General features: G+C 39.0%; 1 protein-coding gene across 1 annotated transcript in view; it reads left to right on the top strand.

Moving 5' to 3' along the window:
- LOC131346743 (vang-like protein 1) overlaps positions 1-21,113 on the top strand; it is a 69,504-nt gene that overhangs the window by 27,051 nt on the left and 21,340 nt on the right. Inside the window, exon 3 of the mRNA XM_058380342.1 lies at positions 13,577-13,706. Coding sequence (XP_058236325.1) covers positions 13,577-13,706 — 130 coding nt within the window. The remainder of the gene's footprint in view (positions 1-13,576; positions 13,707-21,113) is intronic.

Here is a 21,113-nt window from a genome sequence, read left to right as displayed (position 1 = left end):
TTTTTAAGCACAGTAGACCAGAAGACATACTGTTGTTTATTCAACTAGCATCATAACTACCTAGCTGAGAACTTTTACAGTTCCAAAACTTTTGGACAAGTAAAAGAAATGAAAGAAAAACAGAGTATTCAAGAAAAAACAAAATATTCCATGTTGTACCTAATCAGCCTCACTGTTTTTTGAAGACATGAAATTCATGCCTGCAGCACATTCCTCCCAAAAAAAACCCCAGAAAAAACTGGGACTGGGGCAATTTAGGACTAATACCCATGTGACGAGTTGAACGTCAGAACATGGTGATGTGAAACAGGTGAGATAGTCGTCTTATAGAATATAAGGAGCCTCCAAGGAATAGCCTGGAACTTCAGGAGCAAGGATAAGTCGAGACTCGCCAATTTGCCATCAGCTGCGTCCCACATTTTGAAAACAGTGTTTTCACCCCAAAGACAAATCGGTAGGATTTTGAACATTTCACCCTTTAGAGTGCACAGTATAATTTAAAAAATTTGGGGTGTAAAAGAGCAATGGAGAAAAGCACTTCTGAATGTGTTTTCTTCTCTCAGACAGCAGTGTAGCTCAGTGTTAGAGCAGATGCTGTGTATGTGTGAGGTTTTGTGTTCACACCCCAAACGAGGTGTTTATATGGGGTAGTGATGGCTCAGTGGTTAAGGCTCTGGGTGTGGGCTAGAGTTGGGCTCTTGAGCAAAGCCCTTAACTCTCTGCTCCATGGTCACTGTATGGGAGCTGACTCTATACACTGATCCAAACTTCCTAACAAGCTAGTATATGAAGAAAAGAATTTCACTGGGCTGTGATGTATACCATCCAAATAAAAAAATGTTAATGGATATCAAATACTTTGTCTGTAAACACTATTCAATACTGTATCTACAAAATAAGGTTATTTGAATCAGAAGACACACATCAACATTGTCCAAAAACGCTACTGACTTCTCTAGATTAGGTCTCATCTGAGATGGACAGTAGCATAGTGGAATCATGTTTTGTTTGTCTGACTAGTCAACATGTCACATTGTTTTTGGACAAAACAGCTATCATGCAAGCTGTTACCAGTGTCAGGTCCAAAAAGCCAGCGTCTGTGCTGGTACAGGGGTGTGTCCGTGCCCATGGCATGGGGAACTTGCACGTCTGTGAGGACATCATTAATGCAGAATGTTTGGAGCAACATATGCTGCCATCCAGATGCCTTGGTTTCCAGAGACGGTCATGTAGTTTCCAGTAGGACAACGACAAACCACAAGTCCTGGATTGGCTTGGACGCTGTCTTGACCCATCTCTGATTGAGAAAGATCGATAAATTATGTAACTAAAAAAAGGCACTAATGTACAATTGTGCAGCTGAAGATCTGCGCAATGGAAGAACGAGGGAAATTCTGTGTGCTGAATTAAACCCACTGTGTCTTCAGTGTCCAGTAAGAGTTGATTATGATGAAATGATGATGTTACACAACACTCAACTGTCTCGACTTTGCAGTGTTACGGACACTAGGTTTGAAATGAGTGTGTACTGAAAAGAATTTCAGGATGAATAGAATTTACTAATCAGAAAATCCATCCTTTTTTGTACTCCACAAATCTCTCCTGCTTTGTACAAAATGTATTGTATATTGTGCTAAAAAAAATACCAACTGAGAAATCATGAACTCTACACAAACTAATAATACTATGGTTATAAAGCCTTGACTCATATCCTTTGAATGTGTCTCTTCTTCTCTTTCTTCCTTTCTTTCTTCCTGATATTCGGCAGGTTAGTTTTCTCTGGGCTATTTTTCTGTCAATGGTTAAATTGCTCTGACTGACAGGTTCAGGAAGTCAGTAGTAGACAGGTGCTGAAGCAACTTGGATACAAATCCAAGTTTTTCTTTTTATCACTCTTCTCTCTCTCTCTCTCTCTCTCTCTCTCGCTCTCTCTCTGGGGTCAGTACAACCTTTCCATCTTCCCTTTCTAATGCACCAGCACCTGCATTGGCTCAAGGTTGTAGAGGTTCAGGGAGATTTTTCTCTCTTCCCTTCCTCGTCTCATTCACCTAGCTCACCTCTCACATTTCCACCGAGATTTTTTCCTTTTCTTTAGGGAGGGACGAATCATGAATTTTATTAGCTCGGCCACCAGGCAGGTAAAAGCTCCAGTGTGCTTCCCAGTCCCATGGTTTCGATGGAAGGAAAGTGACAGCGCTGAAAAGTGGTAGCTAATGTAAAAGAGTAAAAGATGGAGATTTAGCTGGGTGTTTAAGTGCAGACTAAAGGAAGCTCTCCCAGGATTTTGTGATCTGAGCAATGAACACAAAATAATACACTAGATCGTAGTGCATAATGTCATTTTGGACACCGCTAATTAGTCTCCCGTTGAAGGATCTTCATCATATGATGTGATATGGAGAAACACAGTCATGTAATAACATGTAAGGAATATACATAAAGAAGATCAAGAGCAGTCAGACTCAGACTTCATACAAAATCCAGCGATTTTCAATCGAACTTTCTTTTTCCCAGGCCCGCTGTGAGAATAAAAAGCTCTTGTGGGACTCGCTACAGTGATTGCTACTTACAAGCACAAACACACAATCACTTCAGGGCACTTTTCAAAGCTGAAGTTATGAGGTACTGTTAATATCTGAGCAGCTTATAAATCAGAGTGTGTTTAAAACCCGTTCTCCTGGTTTGGCCAGGGTGATCACGAACAACCCCAAGCATTTTGGTGACAAATAATTTACTACCTGACCAGAATCGTAAACGCTTGTGTTTGTGTGTCATGCGCAGGCATTTTGTAATGCATAGCCTTCTAAAACTTTTTATCTTCTGAGAGGAAATTACAACTACCATAACGCTGTTAAATCTTATTGGTCAGAAGGTGTGCATAATATGAATACGCTTGTTTTAATATGTTGTTGTTTCTGTAGCAACAGCTCGTACACTGGGACTCGTACGGAGGACGCTCCATGTAATCTAAGACTGATAATAAATGGATTTTAAAACTGGTTTCTGGGTAGTGAAGTAAATCTCATCATTGATGTGGTGAAGTTAGGAGACGTCTGTGAACGTTTATGGGTGGAGTCTCAGGTTTCCGGGGTTTTTTGGCGGGGTCTATGAAAAATGAGAGAGTATGCTGTGTGTGTGTGTGTGTGTGTTAGAGAGACACAGAGAGAGAGAGAGAGAGAGAGAGAGAGAAAGGCTGTAATGTAAGCGAGAATAGATACAAATTTTTCTTTCAGATGGCTCGCCACAATAAATCTACTATTAACTAAACTATGAACTGTAAAATGTGTGACGTCGTTTCTTAAAAGAATGAGTGTTGGCTCAGGAGATTAAGGCTCAAGTCACCACTTGTTCGGATCAACAAGTGCCACCACTTGTTGCTCAGAAGATCAGGGTTCAAGCCCCAGTGCTGCCAGGCTGCCACTGTTGGGTCCTTGAGCAAGGCCCTTAACCCTCACTGCTACAGTTATGCTATGACCCCATGCTCTGACCCCAGCCTCCAAAGTTGGGATAGTCGAAGGAAGAATTTCATAGTGCTGTATTGTATATGTGACAAATAAAGGCTTCTACTTCTAACACTGTAATATAAGTGCTATAACACTGTGAAATAAGTAGGCCCCTCACATCACCACCCCCCTTTTCCCACTATGCTGCTATAGAGAACCCTACGGTTTTTTACTTAGCTCAAAAGAACTGTTTATTTCAAAAAGGCTCTATAAAAACAACGCTTTTGTCGCAAATATACATGCCTTATTCATGAATTTACATTATTCTGCTATATAATGTAATGTTGCTTGGTTGCATCATGAAATCATTTTTTATTTTTTATATTCAGTTTATTGCATTCATTATTTATTTTTTTGCATGATTATATGGTTATTGTGACAAGAACTGACTCAATAAATTATGGATGAATGATCCTATAAAAGGTTATGAGGCTGTATAGAAACTTTTACAGCCTACAAATAATCCTGGATGGGTCTTTTGACTTTTTTTTTTACGGAACTCTTTTTTATTGGCTTGAAATATGAAGCGTCCTGATAGAACCCTTTAAGGTTCTTTGTAGAACCTTTTCTTCGAAGTTTTTAAAAAATTTTTTATCCCACTTCACGTCTTCTGTCCGATACTAATTGGCTCCAGAGTCCCAATAGCTAGTTTTGTGTGGAAAAAATTCCGCTTTCTGATTTGCCTAATCCTAATTATACGCTTCCCAGTATGAATTAAATATCCCAGTGTCAAAAGCACTAATCCTTCAGGGGCAAAGGGGAGCTTAAAAGTTACAAAAACCCGTCTCGCTGGATTAGGCGATGTGTCCTCCAGGCTCTTGTGCACAGGATGTCTCTGCTGTTATGGGGAAAATACTTTCCAGAACGTCGGTGTGTAAGCATTACGTCTCTGCATGCCTTCTCTTCTATCTGTAATTGCAGTTATTCTCTGACATGTTAGAAAATTGTCAAGACAGTCCATTACCTGCACTGCAGCTTTTTATTAAACGCTTATTGTCACATTTGAGGAGATTTTCAGGAGAGACGCTCCATCAGACAGCCCTTGATGAGGAAGCAAATCAATTATTTATAGCTTATAAAATGAGAAGTTTATCATTAATTCATGAGTATTGCACAGTAAAGTGCTGTTCTTTGCCATATGTGTAGCTTTCCTTAAATGATTTTATCCAACGATAATAAATAGTCAGAAACGGAGGATGTGATCAGTCAAAATTAAGAAAAATACTGTGTATTGTTTATAAAAATGCTTTGACGTTTCTGGAAAAAACTTTACTTGTACAAAATGTTATTAATGAGTTGATTGAATGACGTAAAGTGAGCGCGATCGATTCGCATCGTGTTAATGTAAACTAGTTACATTGCGAAATCTCAGGAGGATGTTGACGCTGAATAACTATTCAGTGGAACATCAGCATACGAATACCCTCCCTTACGAATTTTCACCTTAAGAACTGAAAATTTGCATGAAATGTGCATCGGCATACGAAGCATTTTCGGCATACGAACCGAACCGAACTGCGGCTAAGTCGCACGTACGTCTGGGAGCCCTTCAAAACTTGTTGGAAAGTCAAGCGAAGCCAACCGAAATAAGTGTACAATTTTTTTTCAGTCAGTGAAAGCTGTTTCGAAAGTCAACCCACGATACCAACGTTGCCTTCGGCATGCATTCAGAAGCTACATGATTTTTCACACCTTTATTTGTTGACAGATTGGTGGAGTGGGTGGCATGTTCTATTTTTAGCCCTAGCTTGGTGGCATGACTTCCTGTGAGGAGCCTTGACATGGAATGCTTGGCTTGGGTCAGTTCTTTGTAAGCAGCCATACAGTTTACATACACTTCGTATTGGTCACGGTCACAAAACATCAGTGTCCTGGGTTTGAGTCTCAGCTCAGGTTTGATTTTATTGCAGTACTAGACCAACAATCGTGCTACAATCAAAGTCACAGAGATCCTTATTTATGTTCCTTCATTCTGATGTTTAATCTTAAGATTATCTGAAGCTCTTGATCTGTATCTGCGTGATTTTTCGCACTTAGATTTACGGCATTTGGCAGACAGCCATAGTCGGGGCTTTGAATACACTCACTCAAATCATGCTGGATGTGTGAAAACTAATTGTGTTAATGTTACTCACTTCAGTCACCTGACTCCGCTGTACACTTTTAAGTTTTGTAAATTCAATAAGCTTTAATAGTGTTGACGAGATTTACCGTATAATGTATCACATATAACATTTAACTGTAATCCCTCTCCGAGTTCAGCATGTAGGAGCAGGTAGATAAAGAGGCAATAAAAAGCACTTAACTCTGCAGTAACACGGCCATTTAGTTTAACACTGAAACCAGAACTGCTGTTTCTTTTCCGAGCTTTAGCTTGCTTTACGTAAGCCTCAGGAGTTGTTGGTCTTCAGCTAACGGGTTAATCTCTCCTAGCATATAAACGAGTCGTTCTCTCGCTCAGACGCTCAAGCTGGCGTGAAAACGAGCAGGGAGATTTACGAGTTTCTTTTTGGTGGACTACTGGATGTTATTTGAGAATGTTGGCCCAAATATGGGAAAAAAACTGGCAAACCCCCACAGGAAGCATATCTACTTTGTGCTAATACTTGTACTCTGAAGCAACACTGGCAGTTAAATACCATTAATCAAGCCTCACAGCGTCTCCTAGTGAATCCAAAATGAGGTAGATCTTTTTAAGTGCTAATTTATCTGCCATTATCGCTGTTAAGTGATGGCTGGTTTTGGCGCCCAGTAAAGAAAAATCAATGTAGACCAGGACAGGACTGTTTTAACGTACGCTTATCAACTTTTTTCCCTTGTGTGACTACCAGTGTGCCTTATGTCCTTCGTAAGAGATTTATTATTATTATTTATTTTTTAAAAGACCTCAGCTATTGACCTTGAAGTTGGTTGTGGAGTCTTTGAAAAGTTAAGGAATCCAGTCAATGTAATACTATGATTTCTTTTCCAACCAGCTAAAAAACTGGTAGAAAAAGACACTGAAGCTGTGGAATCTAATATTTCATATGGAGTATGGCATGTTTGAGATTAGGAGTTTAGTTCCTCAAGGTTTTTTTGTTCATTACGTTCTCAAACTTGCTTTTAACCACTTTAACTTATTACATCTCCACCACCCCAGTACAGATTTATTCCATGAACTCTATTTAAAATATGCACAAATTACATTTTGTTTATTGGAGCAACTATAGGAAACCTTCTGGTCCAAGCTGACACAATTTAGAGGTATTGTTTGAGAGCTGTTGGGGTTTGAATGAATTAAAATCGATTGCAATTTTAAGTGAACAGATAAATTCATGAATAAGTATAAGAAATCAATAATAAGTGTAATCTTTAACTTAAAAATGGTGAGCTAATTTTTTTGTTGGCAGATTGGTGGCGTGGGTGGTCTGTTCTATTTTTAGCCCAAGCTTGGTGGCACGACTTCCTGTGAGAACCCTTGACATGGAATGCTTGGCTTAGGGTCAGTTCTTTGTAAGCAGCCATACAGTTTATGTATGCTTCGTATTGATAATATTGGTAATGTTTTTATGTGGCTGGAACAGATTATCTGCATTTACATTATTTCTATTAGGACATTTTGTTACATAATACAAATTTTCACATTAAGAAATCGCCTCCAGAACGAATTAAATTCGTATGCTGAGGTTCCACTGTATTTTATTATTGGAAACTTTGTTCTCTTGTATTTCTGTATCTCTCGTCATGTTGGCAAAAGCTTATTAAAAACAATACTGAAATAAAAAGATTACCAGGATATTTGTGGGAGGTGGGAGGAAACCGGAGAATCCGCCGGAAAACCCACACGGCTATGGGAAGAACATACACAGAAACTCCATAAAGACTGTAACCCGAGCTTAGGATGAAACCCGGGGATCCTGGAGCTGTGAAGCAGCAATGCTATGCCTCCATTAGCTTAATAAGACAAATCCTAGATCCAAGCCTGTCCCTGAGTCCAGCCAGCTGTCCACGTGCATGAGTATCTTCACTATGGAAAGGCAAAAATGTTCCTATTTAATCTGAAAAGGTTTATAAATTGAAGCCTGTTCTAAGATATCAAGCTGGAAGACATTTATTTGACCAGGATTATTGTAGCCCCAAAGCCTATCTGTGTGATTCTCTGATTTCACTCATTTTAGCAGTACACTGAATCTGATTCTTGTCCTGTATTACTCACTCATGTATAATCAGTTTTTATAGCGAGGTGAGTCACTAGGATTGTGTTAATTTGGTTACGTCCCAGAAGCATTAGTTATTTATAGCATCCTCATATCCAACTCCCTTCATTTATATTGTAAAAGATCTGGCTTTCGGGCCTCTCAGGTATTAGAAGATTCTTCTCATGAACCTTAAATGCTAAATGGTGCATTTTAGAAATACAGGCAAACAAAAGTGGTGAAGACTTCATGGGAGGAACTCGGAACCTGCATTTTATTTTCACAAATCATGATTTATGTTTCAATTATTTGCAAACGCCAAAGTGCAAAGCATTTCTGGTTTAGTTCAGGTAGGGGTGTGGTACATGTAACACTCAGGAGTGTGTTCATTAGGGTGTTTTCTCCAGTTCTTGTTGTAACAGGTTGCTGGAGTCAATGCAAGACCGGCAAAGTAATCATCATAATCCTAATCGCTCTCTCATCAGCCAACAGTCGGACCCAGAAAAGTTTTTACTGTTCTCAAGAGAGAGAAAGAAAACAAGAACTGTACAACAGGAAGTCTGATTGTAAATCTGAAGGAAGAGCTGCAAGCCAAAACTCCTGTCTGAGCTTGGCACGTTGATTAAGAGTGATGAAAACATTATTTTTAGTACATCATAAAATCAATAAAGCTGGTGTAGAAAGATAGACGTTGTTTAGCCGGATTTGCTTTATACCACAGTGCTCTTTATTTCTCATTTCTCATTGGTCAGCGTCAGGGATTCTCAGGAGCCATAGACTTTATTAGTGTTCAGAATAAACAAACAGCAAATAAAAAATCAGAGGAAATCAAATCACACAGATTATGAACAACGCAACAAGGAAGGCAATCAACAGAGGTGTGATAAAGAGACACTGAAACACAGGAACTTACTGTGCGTTCAAGTACATCTGAAAAGTTCTAATTTAGAGGTTTAACAGTCGTAATTATGACGTCAGGTCACTTCGGTTGGAGCAAGATGGTGGTGAACCTACAGAAAATACAGCAAGGATTTTTTTTTAAATGAAAGAATAAAGAATGTCCATCAAGTGTGTTTTGCTTTTTTGTGTTGCTGTTTTTAATCAATTTATGAAGCTACTGTAAACTATTATTGTATTACACCGATCAGGCATAACATTATGACCACTGAGAGGTGAAGTGAGTAACACTGTTATCTATATATATCTAGTTATATATCTATAACTATTAATGTTATCATGGCACCTGTTAGTGGGTGGGATATATTGTCAACATTTCTTCCTCAAAGCTGATGTGTTAGAAGCAGGAAAAATGAACAAGCGTAAGGATTTGAGCGAGTTTGACGAAGGGCCAAATTGTGATGGCTAGACCACTGGATCAGAGCATCTCCAAAACTGCAGCTCTTGTGTGGTGTTCCCGGTCTGCAGTGGTCAGTATCTATCAAAAGTGGTCCAAGGAAGGAACAGTGGTGAACCGGCGACAGGGTCATGGGAGGCCAAGGCTCACTGATGTACGTGGGGAGTGAAGGCTGGTGCGTGTGATCTGATACAACAGACGAGCTACTGTTGCTCAAACTGCTGAAGAAGTTAATGCTGGTTCTGATAGAAAGGTGTCAGAATACACAGTGCATGATGGGTCAGGACTGTTTTGGCAGCAAAAGGGGAACCAACAGGCAGGTGGTCATAATGTTATGGCTGGTCGGTGTATATAGTAATCAAACCATTTCTCTAATATTGGTGCTTAAATGATGACCAGTTGCCTCAGAAATGAAATACAGAATAACTGTTCTATATAAAATGATACAATCCTTTAAAAATTCATGCACTAGACAATAAAGTGTAAGTGCATAGAGTGAAGGATGTCATTTGGGACACGGCTCCAGTGTGTCTCACACTCTAGCCCACTTCCTGCTTGCTTTTTTATTATCTATGTACACCAAAAAGCATTTATTTCTTCAAATCCACGTTTCATTCATCTTACTTACCGAGTTCATCAGTCTGAAGTGCTGTGCCGGGGAAAAGGAAGCGGCCGATGGAAATCACAGCATTTAGAGCGAATTAGCAGTGTGTCTGTCAGAACTTCAGGATATCCTCCAAATACCATGTTTATTTTTAGGGTTTATATAAAGCAGCCTCAGAATGTTTCCCCCGCTGTGGGGATTTCCATATTTACCGTTTGAGTTAAACGAGAATGTTTTACACATCACCACATTATGTAACAGGAGACAAAGGTTTCTACCAAATCCAGTGTCATACAGCTGTCAGATGGAATTAAGGATTATGTGAAATTGTAGACTTCTTAAAAAAAAAAAAACAGATTTAAAAGTGAGGACCTGAGATTTTCCTACAAAATCTTTCATGTGAGGTGTTCATCTTTTATCTTACATTTACATTTCTGGCATTTTAGTAGATGCCATTATCCAGAGCGACTTACATTTTGTCTCATTTTATACAACTGAACAATTAAGGGTTTAGGGCCTTGCTCAGGGGCCCACCAGTGGCAGTGTGTTGGACTTGAGATTTGAACCCACAGCCTTTTAATCAGTAGTCCAACACCTACTAATTAAAGCTGCACCTTGTCATATAATTTTCCTCTTTGGTATATAACAGTATCTAATACGCTTGGAATTTAACACCTTGTGTTTACTGAGTCATTTATTTCATTTTATAATATATATTTTCTGGTGTGTCTTTTAGTGTGTTTTTTTTTTGTTTAATAGTTCTAATGTTGCGACTTAGGGCAGCATGGTGGCTTAGTCGTTAGCAATGTTGCCTCACAGCTAGAAGGTCCTGGGTTTGAATCCTGGGTTCGAACAGGCAGGGGCCTTTCTGTGTGGAGTCCCCATGCCTACGTGGGTTGACTCTGGTTTCCTCCCACAGTCCAAAAACATGTACATTAGGTTGAGTAATTCTAAATTGCCCACAGGAGTGTGTGGTTGTCTGTCTATATGTGTGGCCCTGCAATAGACTCGTGACCTGTCCAGGGTGTACCCCTGTCTTTTGTCCAATGTGTGCTGGGATAGGCTCCAGCAGATCCCTGTGACCCTAATTAGGAATAAAGCGGGTATAGACAATGGATGGATGTTGTGATGTTGTGACTTTTCCATTTCAATTCCTCTCAGTTGTACAGCACTTTGTATAGTTTCATCTGTTTTAAATGCGCTCCAGCACTTAAATGCACATGTACATGCATACTTTACACCTGCACTTTCTGGACAGATCAGAATAAACTGTCAGCTGGTCATTTTCCAGTTTTCTGTGCTCACTGTAGCCTCAGATTCCTGTTCAGTATTTTGTGTCTTCTGAGATGCTTTTCTGATCTGTTGTTAGTGCTTATTTAAGTTACTATAGCCTTCCTGACAGCTTGAACCAAGAAGATATTTTCAGCAACAGTCAAGAGTCATCTCAGAATTTCTCCATTCTGATGTTAGGCATGAACATTAACTGAACTGATTGGATAATTGCGTGATTGATTAATTGTGTTCCTATTAAAATTGGACAGTGGGTGTGCATCCAAACTGAAAACACAGCTATCTAATGATTCTGCAGGACAGAACAAATCAGAGGTTATAAAGGATTGTGGTGAAGCATGAAGGTTTGCTTTGAAAGAGAATTAGAAGCGTTAGGGAGTTCGCTAGCTGCACACTGAGAAAGCGTTAACATTTCAGCCGTGGCATCACGACGGAGCGGCGGGGCGCTCGTCCCTTTTTGCATTTCCAACTTTATCAAGTATGAACAGCTGCTTGCGTTCTGTGTATCTGTGTGTGTTTGTGCTGATGTAGTGAGTAAATAAATACATTAAACATTCAGAAACGTCAAGCAGACGAGGATTACGGCTGCTCCGGCTGTCTGAATAGTTTGCATTCTAGTCCATCTTGGCTAAACTACGCCGTGTTTGTGTATGAATGGACAAAAACGGATTTGCACAGCATGCCATGACAAAGAACCCAGTGAAAGCCAGACGTCTATAAGTGCTGCTTCAGCCCTTTATCCAGCCACTGCTATAGTCTTCTATCACAATGATAGCTATTCAGTACCAAGGGATTTCATTCCAAATGCAGCACCTACACTACTGCGTTCCACTCAATGTGTTAACATCATCCTAACCACAAATACATACTTAAAGCTACTGATTTGCATTATGGAATCTTATTCAGTGCAGTTAACAAGACAAATGAACATTGAATAATCATGGCTTTATGGAGGAAACAATACAAAACTAAAATTCATTTCACTTGGCTTCACATTTAATGACTTACATTTCATCATTTCCACATGACGTCCTGTTTCAGCAGGAATCATAGGAATCAAGTCACAGCTACGCAAGACATCATTTCACAGGGATTTGGTATAAATGTAGAAATCACCTAATTCTGTCAGCCATCATCGTAATGTTCTTAATGTCCTTCAGCTGCTTTACAGTTTTTTATCTGGCTAGGTTGGTTTCCTGCCCAGAAATCAAACCAGTGAGAACACGGGATCCTCCACTGGACCATCAGAGGAAAATTGTACTATGTATTAACTTTACTAATAAATAAATATTGTTACTCACTGACTTTGGTTTTTCTTTCAGTCCAAAGACGTGCTTTTTTGGCTGATTGGCATCTCAGAATTTTTTAAAATGCTTAAAAAAGAGATTTCTTATGGCTCTGTATCGCAGAACCTTTTCATTTCATTTCATTGTCTGTACCGCTTATCCGATCTATACTCGGGTCACGGGGAGCCTGTGCCTATCTCAGGAGTCATTGGGCATCAAGGCAGGATACACCCTGGACGGAGTTATCGCAGAACCTTTTCCCAAAAAATTGTAGAAGTATAAGTCTTTGGAGACTTCTATTTCTGTATATAATGCTGTGAGATATTTTGAAATGAATGTGTGAAATAATTAAAACTGAAATGACAGAAACACTTATAATAGAGTGAGGAGTTTTGTACTGTTTGAATTCGCTGTATTTTTTTATCCAAGTGTGTAAATAATAATAAAATTATTATTAGTAGTAGTAAATATATAAAAAAATATATTATATTGCATGAATAATAATAAATATTATTATTATTATGAATAATAATAATAATAATAATAATAATAATAATAATAAAAATTCTAAAAAGAAAATAAAAACATCTATTGTTGGATTTTTAATGAACCCTTCATATGTTTCTATATAAATATTTTCTGGTCTCTGAATGAAGCAAGTTTCCTTTAGTGTGTGAAATGGTGTGCACCAGGGTGTGCACAATTTGCACATTTCTTGTATGACGGCTGCTACAACACAAATACAAAATACTGTATGGAACACCTACATTTTATATTTGCTGATAGCTATGGGGTGTGTTTACATTACAGCATTTTACTTTTACACATTATTCTTTACAAAACTGTGTACTGGTTGGCGCTAAACCGTTTCAGGTCAATTATTGTACTGTAATTATGTAGTACTGTGTAGGTCTATGTAGTGTACTTAGTTCTGTGTTATCTTCTGTTATCTATCTTAGTCTTTACGTAGCACCAGGATACTGAAGAAACATCGTGTTATTTCACTGTGTACTATATCAGCAGTATGTGCTTGAAATGACATGACAATAAAAGCTTCCTGACTTGACTTATCCATATCCAGATATCATTTTTATACAACTGAGCAACGAAGGGTTAAGGGCTTTGCTCAGGGGCCCAGCAGTGGCAGCTTGGCGGTCATGGGATTAAAACTCACAACCTTCTGACCAGTAGCCCAACACCTTAACTGCTAAGCTTCAACATACTATATGACTTGACTTGACCCACCTTGCCCCTCCAGGTTCCTCGTGCCCCCGTGTAAGCTGAGCGCTAAAGAAAATAAATGAATTTTACCCACTAATAGATAGATACAATATCACACACTAACATTTGATTCTTTTTCTCAGAGAGCGCAGCAGAGACCGACACAAGTCTCGCAGTAAAGACAGCAGTCGCTCAGAGAAGTCCGTCACCATCAACGCTCCACCTGCAGAGCCCCTGTTAGGAGACCAGTCCATGCGAGGAGATGAAACCCAGGTGAGGTATACAGTATAACTGGGGATTTATATCTATACTCTGCAAGCTGTATATACTGCTGTTTGTTCCACGTGCACCGATGCATATGATTACACAATGATCTTCGCTTTTCTAAAGAGAGCTTTGGATGGTTAATATCTTTAACGTCCTAAAGGGGTAGAATCTTTAAAGCTCTATGTTCAGCATTGAATGTCTTTGTCATGTCACACTCCACAGTGGGGGATAATGACACTCAGGGCTTTAAGACTGTCTAGATTTTATTTATGTTTTTCCCTAGCTTACTAGGGGCAAATATATTTATAGAAAAGTTCCAAAAAACATTTTTTTCACCCATTTCTGCTCTTGAGATTCCCCAAGTCCTTGTTCTTAAGCTTCTAAAATTTGAAGCCTTTGTCTTCGACCACTAAAATTCTGTTTTCGGTCATCAACAGAGGTGAAAACACAAGTAAACAGTGCTCTGGCTAATTTTATATCAGACTTGTAGTGATAAAATAATTCATTTATTTATACTGATTGAAAATATCCGCTCAGTCCATTTCCAGTATACCGGTAGACTGGAACTCCAGTATACTGGTAAAAAGGGTTAATTAAGGTCCTTCTAAAAGAATCCTAGTATTTTCGGGTGCTAGATAGAACAGTGAAGCATCTAGAGGTTTCCGCTACCATGAAAACAAACCAAAGGGCATTTCTTAAGCTACATCTTATCATCAAAATAAGAATAATTTAAGAAAGCAGTATTGATGTTCTCAGCAGTTGAGTGTTGTTGTAAAAAGGCAAACAGCATAATTCAATTGATTTCAGTTTCTCTTGGAAATAGTAAACTAGTGAATATGAATAAAACACTGTTTGAGATCAAACCCTCGGTCACAGACTCAGTGTTTCGCGCTTGAGCAGAACGACAAGCTGAGTCAGATTCAGGAATGGCATGAAGGAAGTGAGGTATTTGGCATGCAGTTATAACGCAGTGTTTCGTTTCAGTCCCGTCTCGTACAGACGAGTGAATGAATAGACGAGTGAAGATGCGCAGAGGATGAGCCGAGTGTCCCTTTTTCCTCTGGACTGCTAATATAATTAGCGCTGCTTATATCATTATAATTAGAAACATTACAGGAACAGAGGTTTCAGTAGAGTAACATCACCATCTTCATGTCATTAAGCCCCAGCCGCCTTCCCGCTCTTTCCTCTATCAACCACACTGTCTATCTGTGTCTCTCCCTCTGTCTCACCCTATGCCTGTATATTTTTCTCTCTCCCTCTCCCTGTATCTCTCTGTCTCTCTCTATCTCTCTAGTTATTCATCTTTCTGTCTCTCTCCCTCTCTCTGTCTCTGGCTTCTCTGTCTCTCTCCCTCTCTCCATATGTCTTTGTGTCTGTCTATATTTTTCTGTCTGTAAATCACTCTCTCTCTCTCTCTCTCTCTCTCTCTCTCTGTCTGTGTATCTCCTCTTTGTATCCCCCTCTCTTTGCCTGTATCGCTCACTCTGTCTGTCTGTCTCTCTCTGTCTCTCTCTCTCTGTCTCTCTCTCTAGTTATTTAGTTATTAATCTATCTGTCTCTCTCACTCTCTCTATCTCTGGCTTCTCTCCCTCTCTCTATATCTCTCTGTGTCTGTCCATATTTTTCTGTCTGTAAATCTCTCTCTCTCTCTCTCTCTCTCTCTCTCTAGTTATTAATCTATCTGTCTCTCTCACTCTCTCTATCTCTGGCTTCTCTGTCTCTCTGTCTCTCTCTCTCACCTTTTTACCCCCTCTCTCTTTCTCTCTTCTCTCTCTCTTTCTCTGTCTGTGTATCTCCTCTTTGTATCCCCCTCTCTTTGCCTGTATCGCTCACTCTGTCTGTCTGTCTCTCTCTGTCTCTCTCTCTCTGTCTCTCTCTCTAGTTATTTAGTTATTAATCTATCTGTCTCTCTCACTCTCTCTATCTCTGGCTTCTCTCCCTCTCTCTATATCTCTCTGTGTCTGTCCATATTTTTCTGTCTGTAAATCTCTCTCTCTCTCTCTCTCTCTCTCTCTAGTTATTAATCTATCTGTCTCTCTCACTCTCTCTATCTCTGGCTTCTCTGTCTCTCTGTCTCTCTCTCTCACCTTTTTACCCCCTCTCTCTTTCTCTCTTCTCTCTCTCTTTCTCTCTTCTCTCTTCTCTCTCTCTTTCTCTCTTCTCTCTCTCCTTCTCTTTTTTCTCTTTGTCCCTATTCCTCTCCTACTTGCTCACCTTCTTAGCCCCATCTCTCTCTCTCTCTCTCTCTCTCTCTCCCTCTCTCTCTCTCTTACTCTCTCTCTCTTACTCTTTGTCCCTATTACTCTCCCACTTGCTCACCCTCTTCCTCCCCCCCCACCCGCTCTCTCTCTCTCTCTCTCTCTGACCTACTTTGCCATTGTGGACTTGTGTGCTTGAGTGTTTAAGGTAGTGAGCAGACATAAAGGGTAATATCGATGTGTATCATGGAGAGGAAAGCGTGATGTGTGTCAGTGAAGATGATCCTATGTCTTTTTATAGAGTAAATGAGTGAATATTTACACCTGACAAATGTTAGAGTTCACAGTTCCTCCGATTGGTGTCCCAGATTCCTCATGGTCTTCTTTGTGTTTTTTTTGTATGTGTATATATTTCACAACAGCCAATCAGCTGCGTGTTGCTGTGAATAATAATGAGGCTGGTCAGAAATGCCTACTGTGATGTAATTAACCCGAACCCTAGTGCTGGTATCAGTGTCATGACATTATACTTTACTGCTTTACTGCAATAGTGTGTTTCTGTTCACACTTGATGAAGAACTGTAGCTCTGAATATGTGTGTGTGTGTGTGTGTGTCTGTGTGTGTGGTGAGAAAGAGAAAGAGAGAGAGAGAACACAGCTGTAAAGCTTCGTCCTGGGACTCATATCTCAAAATAACGCTCTAAACCTTTTACTCAAAAGGAACAAATTCACTGACTGCATTTAACTTGCATATTAATACACTCACATTTCCATACATACCATTTAACCCATTTTACCAGTACACTGGTGTTAAATTCCACCAGCAGAATGGAAATTGACTTATGGAACATTTTCAGTGTCAGTATAAACAAATGAATTATTTTATCGCTGCAAGTCAGATGCTGGATGCTGTTGGCTTTCAGTGTGAGAGACGTTTTTCCCTCTGTTGGGATAAACTTTACACAGAATTGAAGATAATGACTTCAGATTTTTGATGCTTATGAACTTGAGGCATCTCAGAGAGGAGAAATGGGTTTGATATCAGCGTTTACTTTGGAGATCGACCTTGAATGAAAAACTAACCAACTACTATAGTAATCACTGGCGGAAGAATGCTCTGTGTGTGTGTGTGTGTCTGCGTTTTAGTCAGCCAGTAAGTCATTAGACCTTGTATTGTTGACTTAATAAGGATGTCTAAGGCTATGAGTCATTCTACGACTATCTTCTCTGAGCAGCAGTTGCTTGCAGAAATCATGGAAAAGGTCCTGGAAACGTTCTAGAAAATTCTTTCCAGATATCAGAGTAGGAATCTGATCTGTTATCGATTTATGATTGAATGTAGGATGCTCGCATGCACTCGTCCAATCAGCACATCACATCACATCACATCATGCAGGTCAGGAGCTTTAGTTAATGTTCAAGCATCACATCAAATATCAGAATGGAGAAAATGTGATTTCCAGGACCTTGTTGGTGCCAGATTGGTTAGTTTAGTTCTCCTCCCTTATTTTTGATGAGAGAGGTCAGATGAGAAAGGTCAGACTGTGTCAGTCTGAAAAGACAGGCTGTGTTAACTCAAATAAGCATGTGTTATGATTGCGGTGAGCAGAAAGGCATCTCAGCATGCACACAGAACATGGCAACCCATTAACAGCAGAAGACCACACTGGGTTTCACACCGGGCAGCCACGAACACGAATCTAAGGCTAAAGTGTGTCCAAACTCATGAAAGTGGACAGACTGGGTGATGTTTTTGATGCATTTTCAGCTGTTCAGAACCTGTGCACACTGTGAAAACCTGAATCAGAATTCAGGGACTTTCAAAATATGGTATACACTATGGTAGCATTGAAAGTAGCAAAAAACACAACAGGGCTTTTTACACTTTTTTACACTTATCCCTGGGTTATCATCCTTCTGTTTCCCACTGAAACTTTACCAACTTGTAATTTAGAAGTAGGATCAGCGCTAGATTTTACCCAAGCTTATAAAACCTGGCTCCAAAGCAGGGATAACACGGCTTTGTGGTGTTAACCTCACAGAACTTCATAGCTGCATGCTTAGCAATAGACACCCAAGCAACATTTAACACAAAAAAGCTTGGGTATCGTCAGTCAGCAACAAAATACGAATACAGTGGAACCTCAGCATACGAATTTAATTCGTTCTGGAGGCGAGCTCTTAAGGCAAAAAATTTGTATTGCGAAATGAATTTTCCCATAACAAATAATGTAAATGCAGATAATCCATTCCAGCCACACAAAAACATTACCAATATTACCAATATGAAGCGTATGTAAACTGTATGGCTGCTTACAAAGAACTGATCCAAGCCAAGCATTCCATGTCAAGGGTCCTCACAGGAAGTCATGCCACCTTGGTTCATTCATGAAAAATGAAAATGCTTTGTATGCAGATGGAAATTCCTTGCAAAATTTCAATTCTCAAGGCGAAAATTCATAAGGGAGGGTATTCGTATGCCGCGTACATGACAGAGGAAGCTGCATTTTAATGAACGCCTTATCAGCTACACGACAAACTTAAAAAGGGCAAATAAGATTAGAAAGCTGTGAAAGATAACAGTACTGACTGATGTGAAAGCATGAGACAAGCCGCGTTGTATTCATCTGATCACGCTCGTTGATGTCGCAAACATGCAAATGAGAAGGTTGACCCAGGGTTTAGAAATGTACAGTGTGAAACGACAGATTATGGCAAGCCAGGATTAATTGTTTACATAGGAGAAGAGCAACATAACAAGAGCAAGAGTTTACAGTGCTCTGTTTGGTTAAAATTGATGAGTTTTTGGCACCTTACTTTAGTGTTGTATTGGATATAATGTTATGCTGTATACTGGGTACTCGTAACACTGCATGAGAGATGAGGTCAGGAGTCGGGCAGCGGTGACAGCTGCATCCCGCGTCATCTTCCCAACGTCAGACAGGAAGACACTGTAGGCTGTAACTAGGTTGCATGTTTGTAATTAATGTAGCTAAAAAGCATTCGACTGGACGAGAGTGCAACTCTGAGGGCTTTTATTTCTTCAACAAAGACGAGATTCCCATTCAGACATACACAGATCACCAGAAGCAAACATTCAGAGCTTGTACTTGTAGATACTGTTATAGAAATATACTGAAATATGTTCAGGACATCATTAAAGGAGTGACAGAGTGAATATGAAACATTGAAAATGATAGAATTGAGGCTTTTTTTTGCATACTATTAATTCCTATGGATTGATTATTCAAAATTCAAGATTATTTTATTGTCACTATACTACGAGTACAACGAAATTAGAGCAGTCCTTACAGTACAATTCATTTCATTTTAACAAATGAAATAAGTGTAAAATTATAATTTATATAATATAATTTTATAATAATATAATAATATAATTTATAATAATATAATTATAATTTATAAATTATAAATAAAATAAAAAAAAAATATGTTAAATATATAATTATGTATGTATATTATATTTAATATATAAATAATTCATATTATTTATATATAATATTATACTAAATCTTTAAATATCTAAAATTATTATTATTATTATTATATAAAATTATTATTTAATAATTATTGTAAGTGCTGTATAAGGTATAAATAAGTATGTAAATATTTTATATGAATAGAAATATATAGATCAATAAGTTATTGTGCAATAGTCAAACATAGGGTTAGAATAGAATAAGAGAATAAGAGGGTATTAAAATGAGACAGGATGTAAACATATCAAATAATATAGTATGTAAAGTGTAAACATACTGAGTAATATATGAATCTGAGGTATACAGAGAATGTAAACCTTTTGTTTTGTGTATAAATTGCCAAATCGGAACGAAAAACCTGTTTAAAGCTGTCGCAAGCTGGGTTTATCCAGTCACGGTTGATTATGTCATGATTATACAAATAAGAAGGTTTAGACATGGTTTAGGAATGTACAGTATGAAACATAATGAAAGATTATGAATAGTCAGGATTAATAATAGCTGATATCTCTCTTCTGATATCTCTGGTCCTGATACTGCATTTGCACAGGAACAAAGTCTTCTCTGTTCTTGCTTTCTTAGCAGGGGTCCAAGCACCAACGATGCACTTGACCTTTAAAAAGCGCATGATTTAATAATAGTGGTCCAAGCACTAAAGCTGAAACAGATGTATAATTTTTTTTATATCACTTTTGCGTTATTTTATATCACTCTGCAAGATATGAAAGTTTTCCAGAGCCAGCATAATAGCAGTGACAGGGGTTCGGAAATGCTATGCTTGACTTGTCCCACATGGGTAATTTGACCGACAGACAAGTGATTTTTGTGATTGATTTGTGATGGCTAGACGACTGGATCGGAGCATCTCCAAAACTGCAGCTCTTGTGGGGTGTTCCCGGTCTGCAGTGGTCAGTATCTATCAAAAGTGGTCCAAGGAAGGAACAGTGGAGAACCGGCGACAGGGTCATGGGTGGTCAAGGCTCACTGATGCACGTGGGAAGCGAAGGCTGACCCATGTGATCCGATCCAATAGACGAGCTACTGTTGCTCAAATTGCTGAAGAAGTTAATGCTGGTTCTGATAGAAAGGTGTCAGAATACACAGTGCAGGGCTGTTTTGGCAGCAAAAAGGGGAACCAACACAATGTTAGGCAGGTGGTCATAATGTTATGGCTGGTCGGTGTATAACAGCAACCATAAATGTCTATGAACTCTTGAGCTAGGTTTTAGTTTTACAAAAAGTTAATAGACTGAATAGTTTAAGACCAACATGTAATCTCATTTCCAACAGAGATTCACATTTTGTAATTATATTTCATTCAGGTTTCTTTATTTGCATTTTCGAAATTAACAAGAAGGTGCAGGATGGGAAAGCTGACACAGAAAAGCAAGATCCATTCTGAAGATATTTGCTGTAACATAATATAATCTAATTCCATTTAATATAATATCCCAGGCATCCACGTGACGTGTAATTGGTTGATGATGATGTTAGCCATCTCTCAGGGGGAAAAGGATGGTTTGTATGACAGACACACACACACACACACACACACACGCTCGCTCACTTTCTCTGCCACTCAGCTGTCCCATGTGACCCGTCTCCTGAAAGCCCTCGCTGTAACTCACTGCACCGCACTGCACTTCTGACCGCATTAAAGAGGGGAGATTTTTTTATTCCCACATTAAAAAGCAGTAAAGCCAGCTCCCGCT

The sequence above is a fragment of the Hemibagrus wyckioides genome, linkage group LG26 (assembly GCF_019097595.1).
Source record: "Hemibagrus wyckioides isolate EC202008001 linkage group LG26, SWU_Hwy_1.0, whole genome shotgun sequence".
NCBI lineage: Eukaryota > Metazoa > Chordata > Actinopteri > Siluriformes > Bagridae > Hemibagrus > Hemibagrus wyckioides.
Note: the sequence above shows the minus strand (reverse complement) of the source record. Positions and strands in the feature narration are given on the sequence as shown.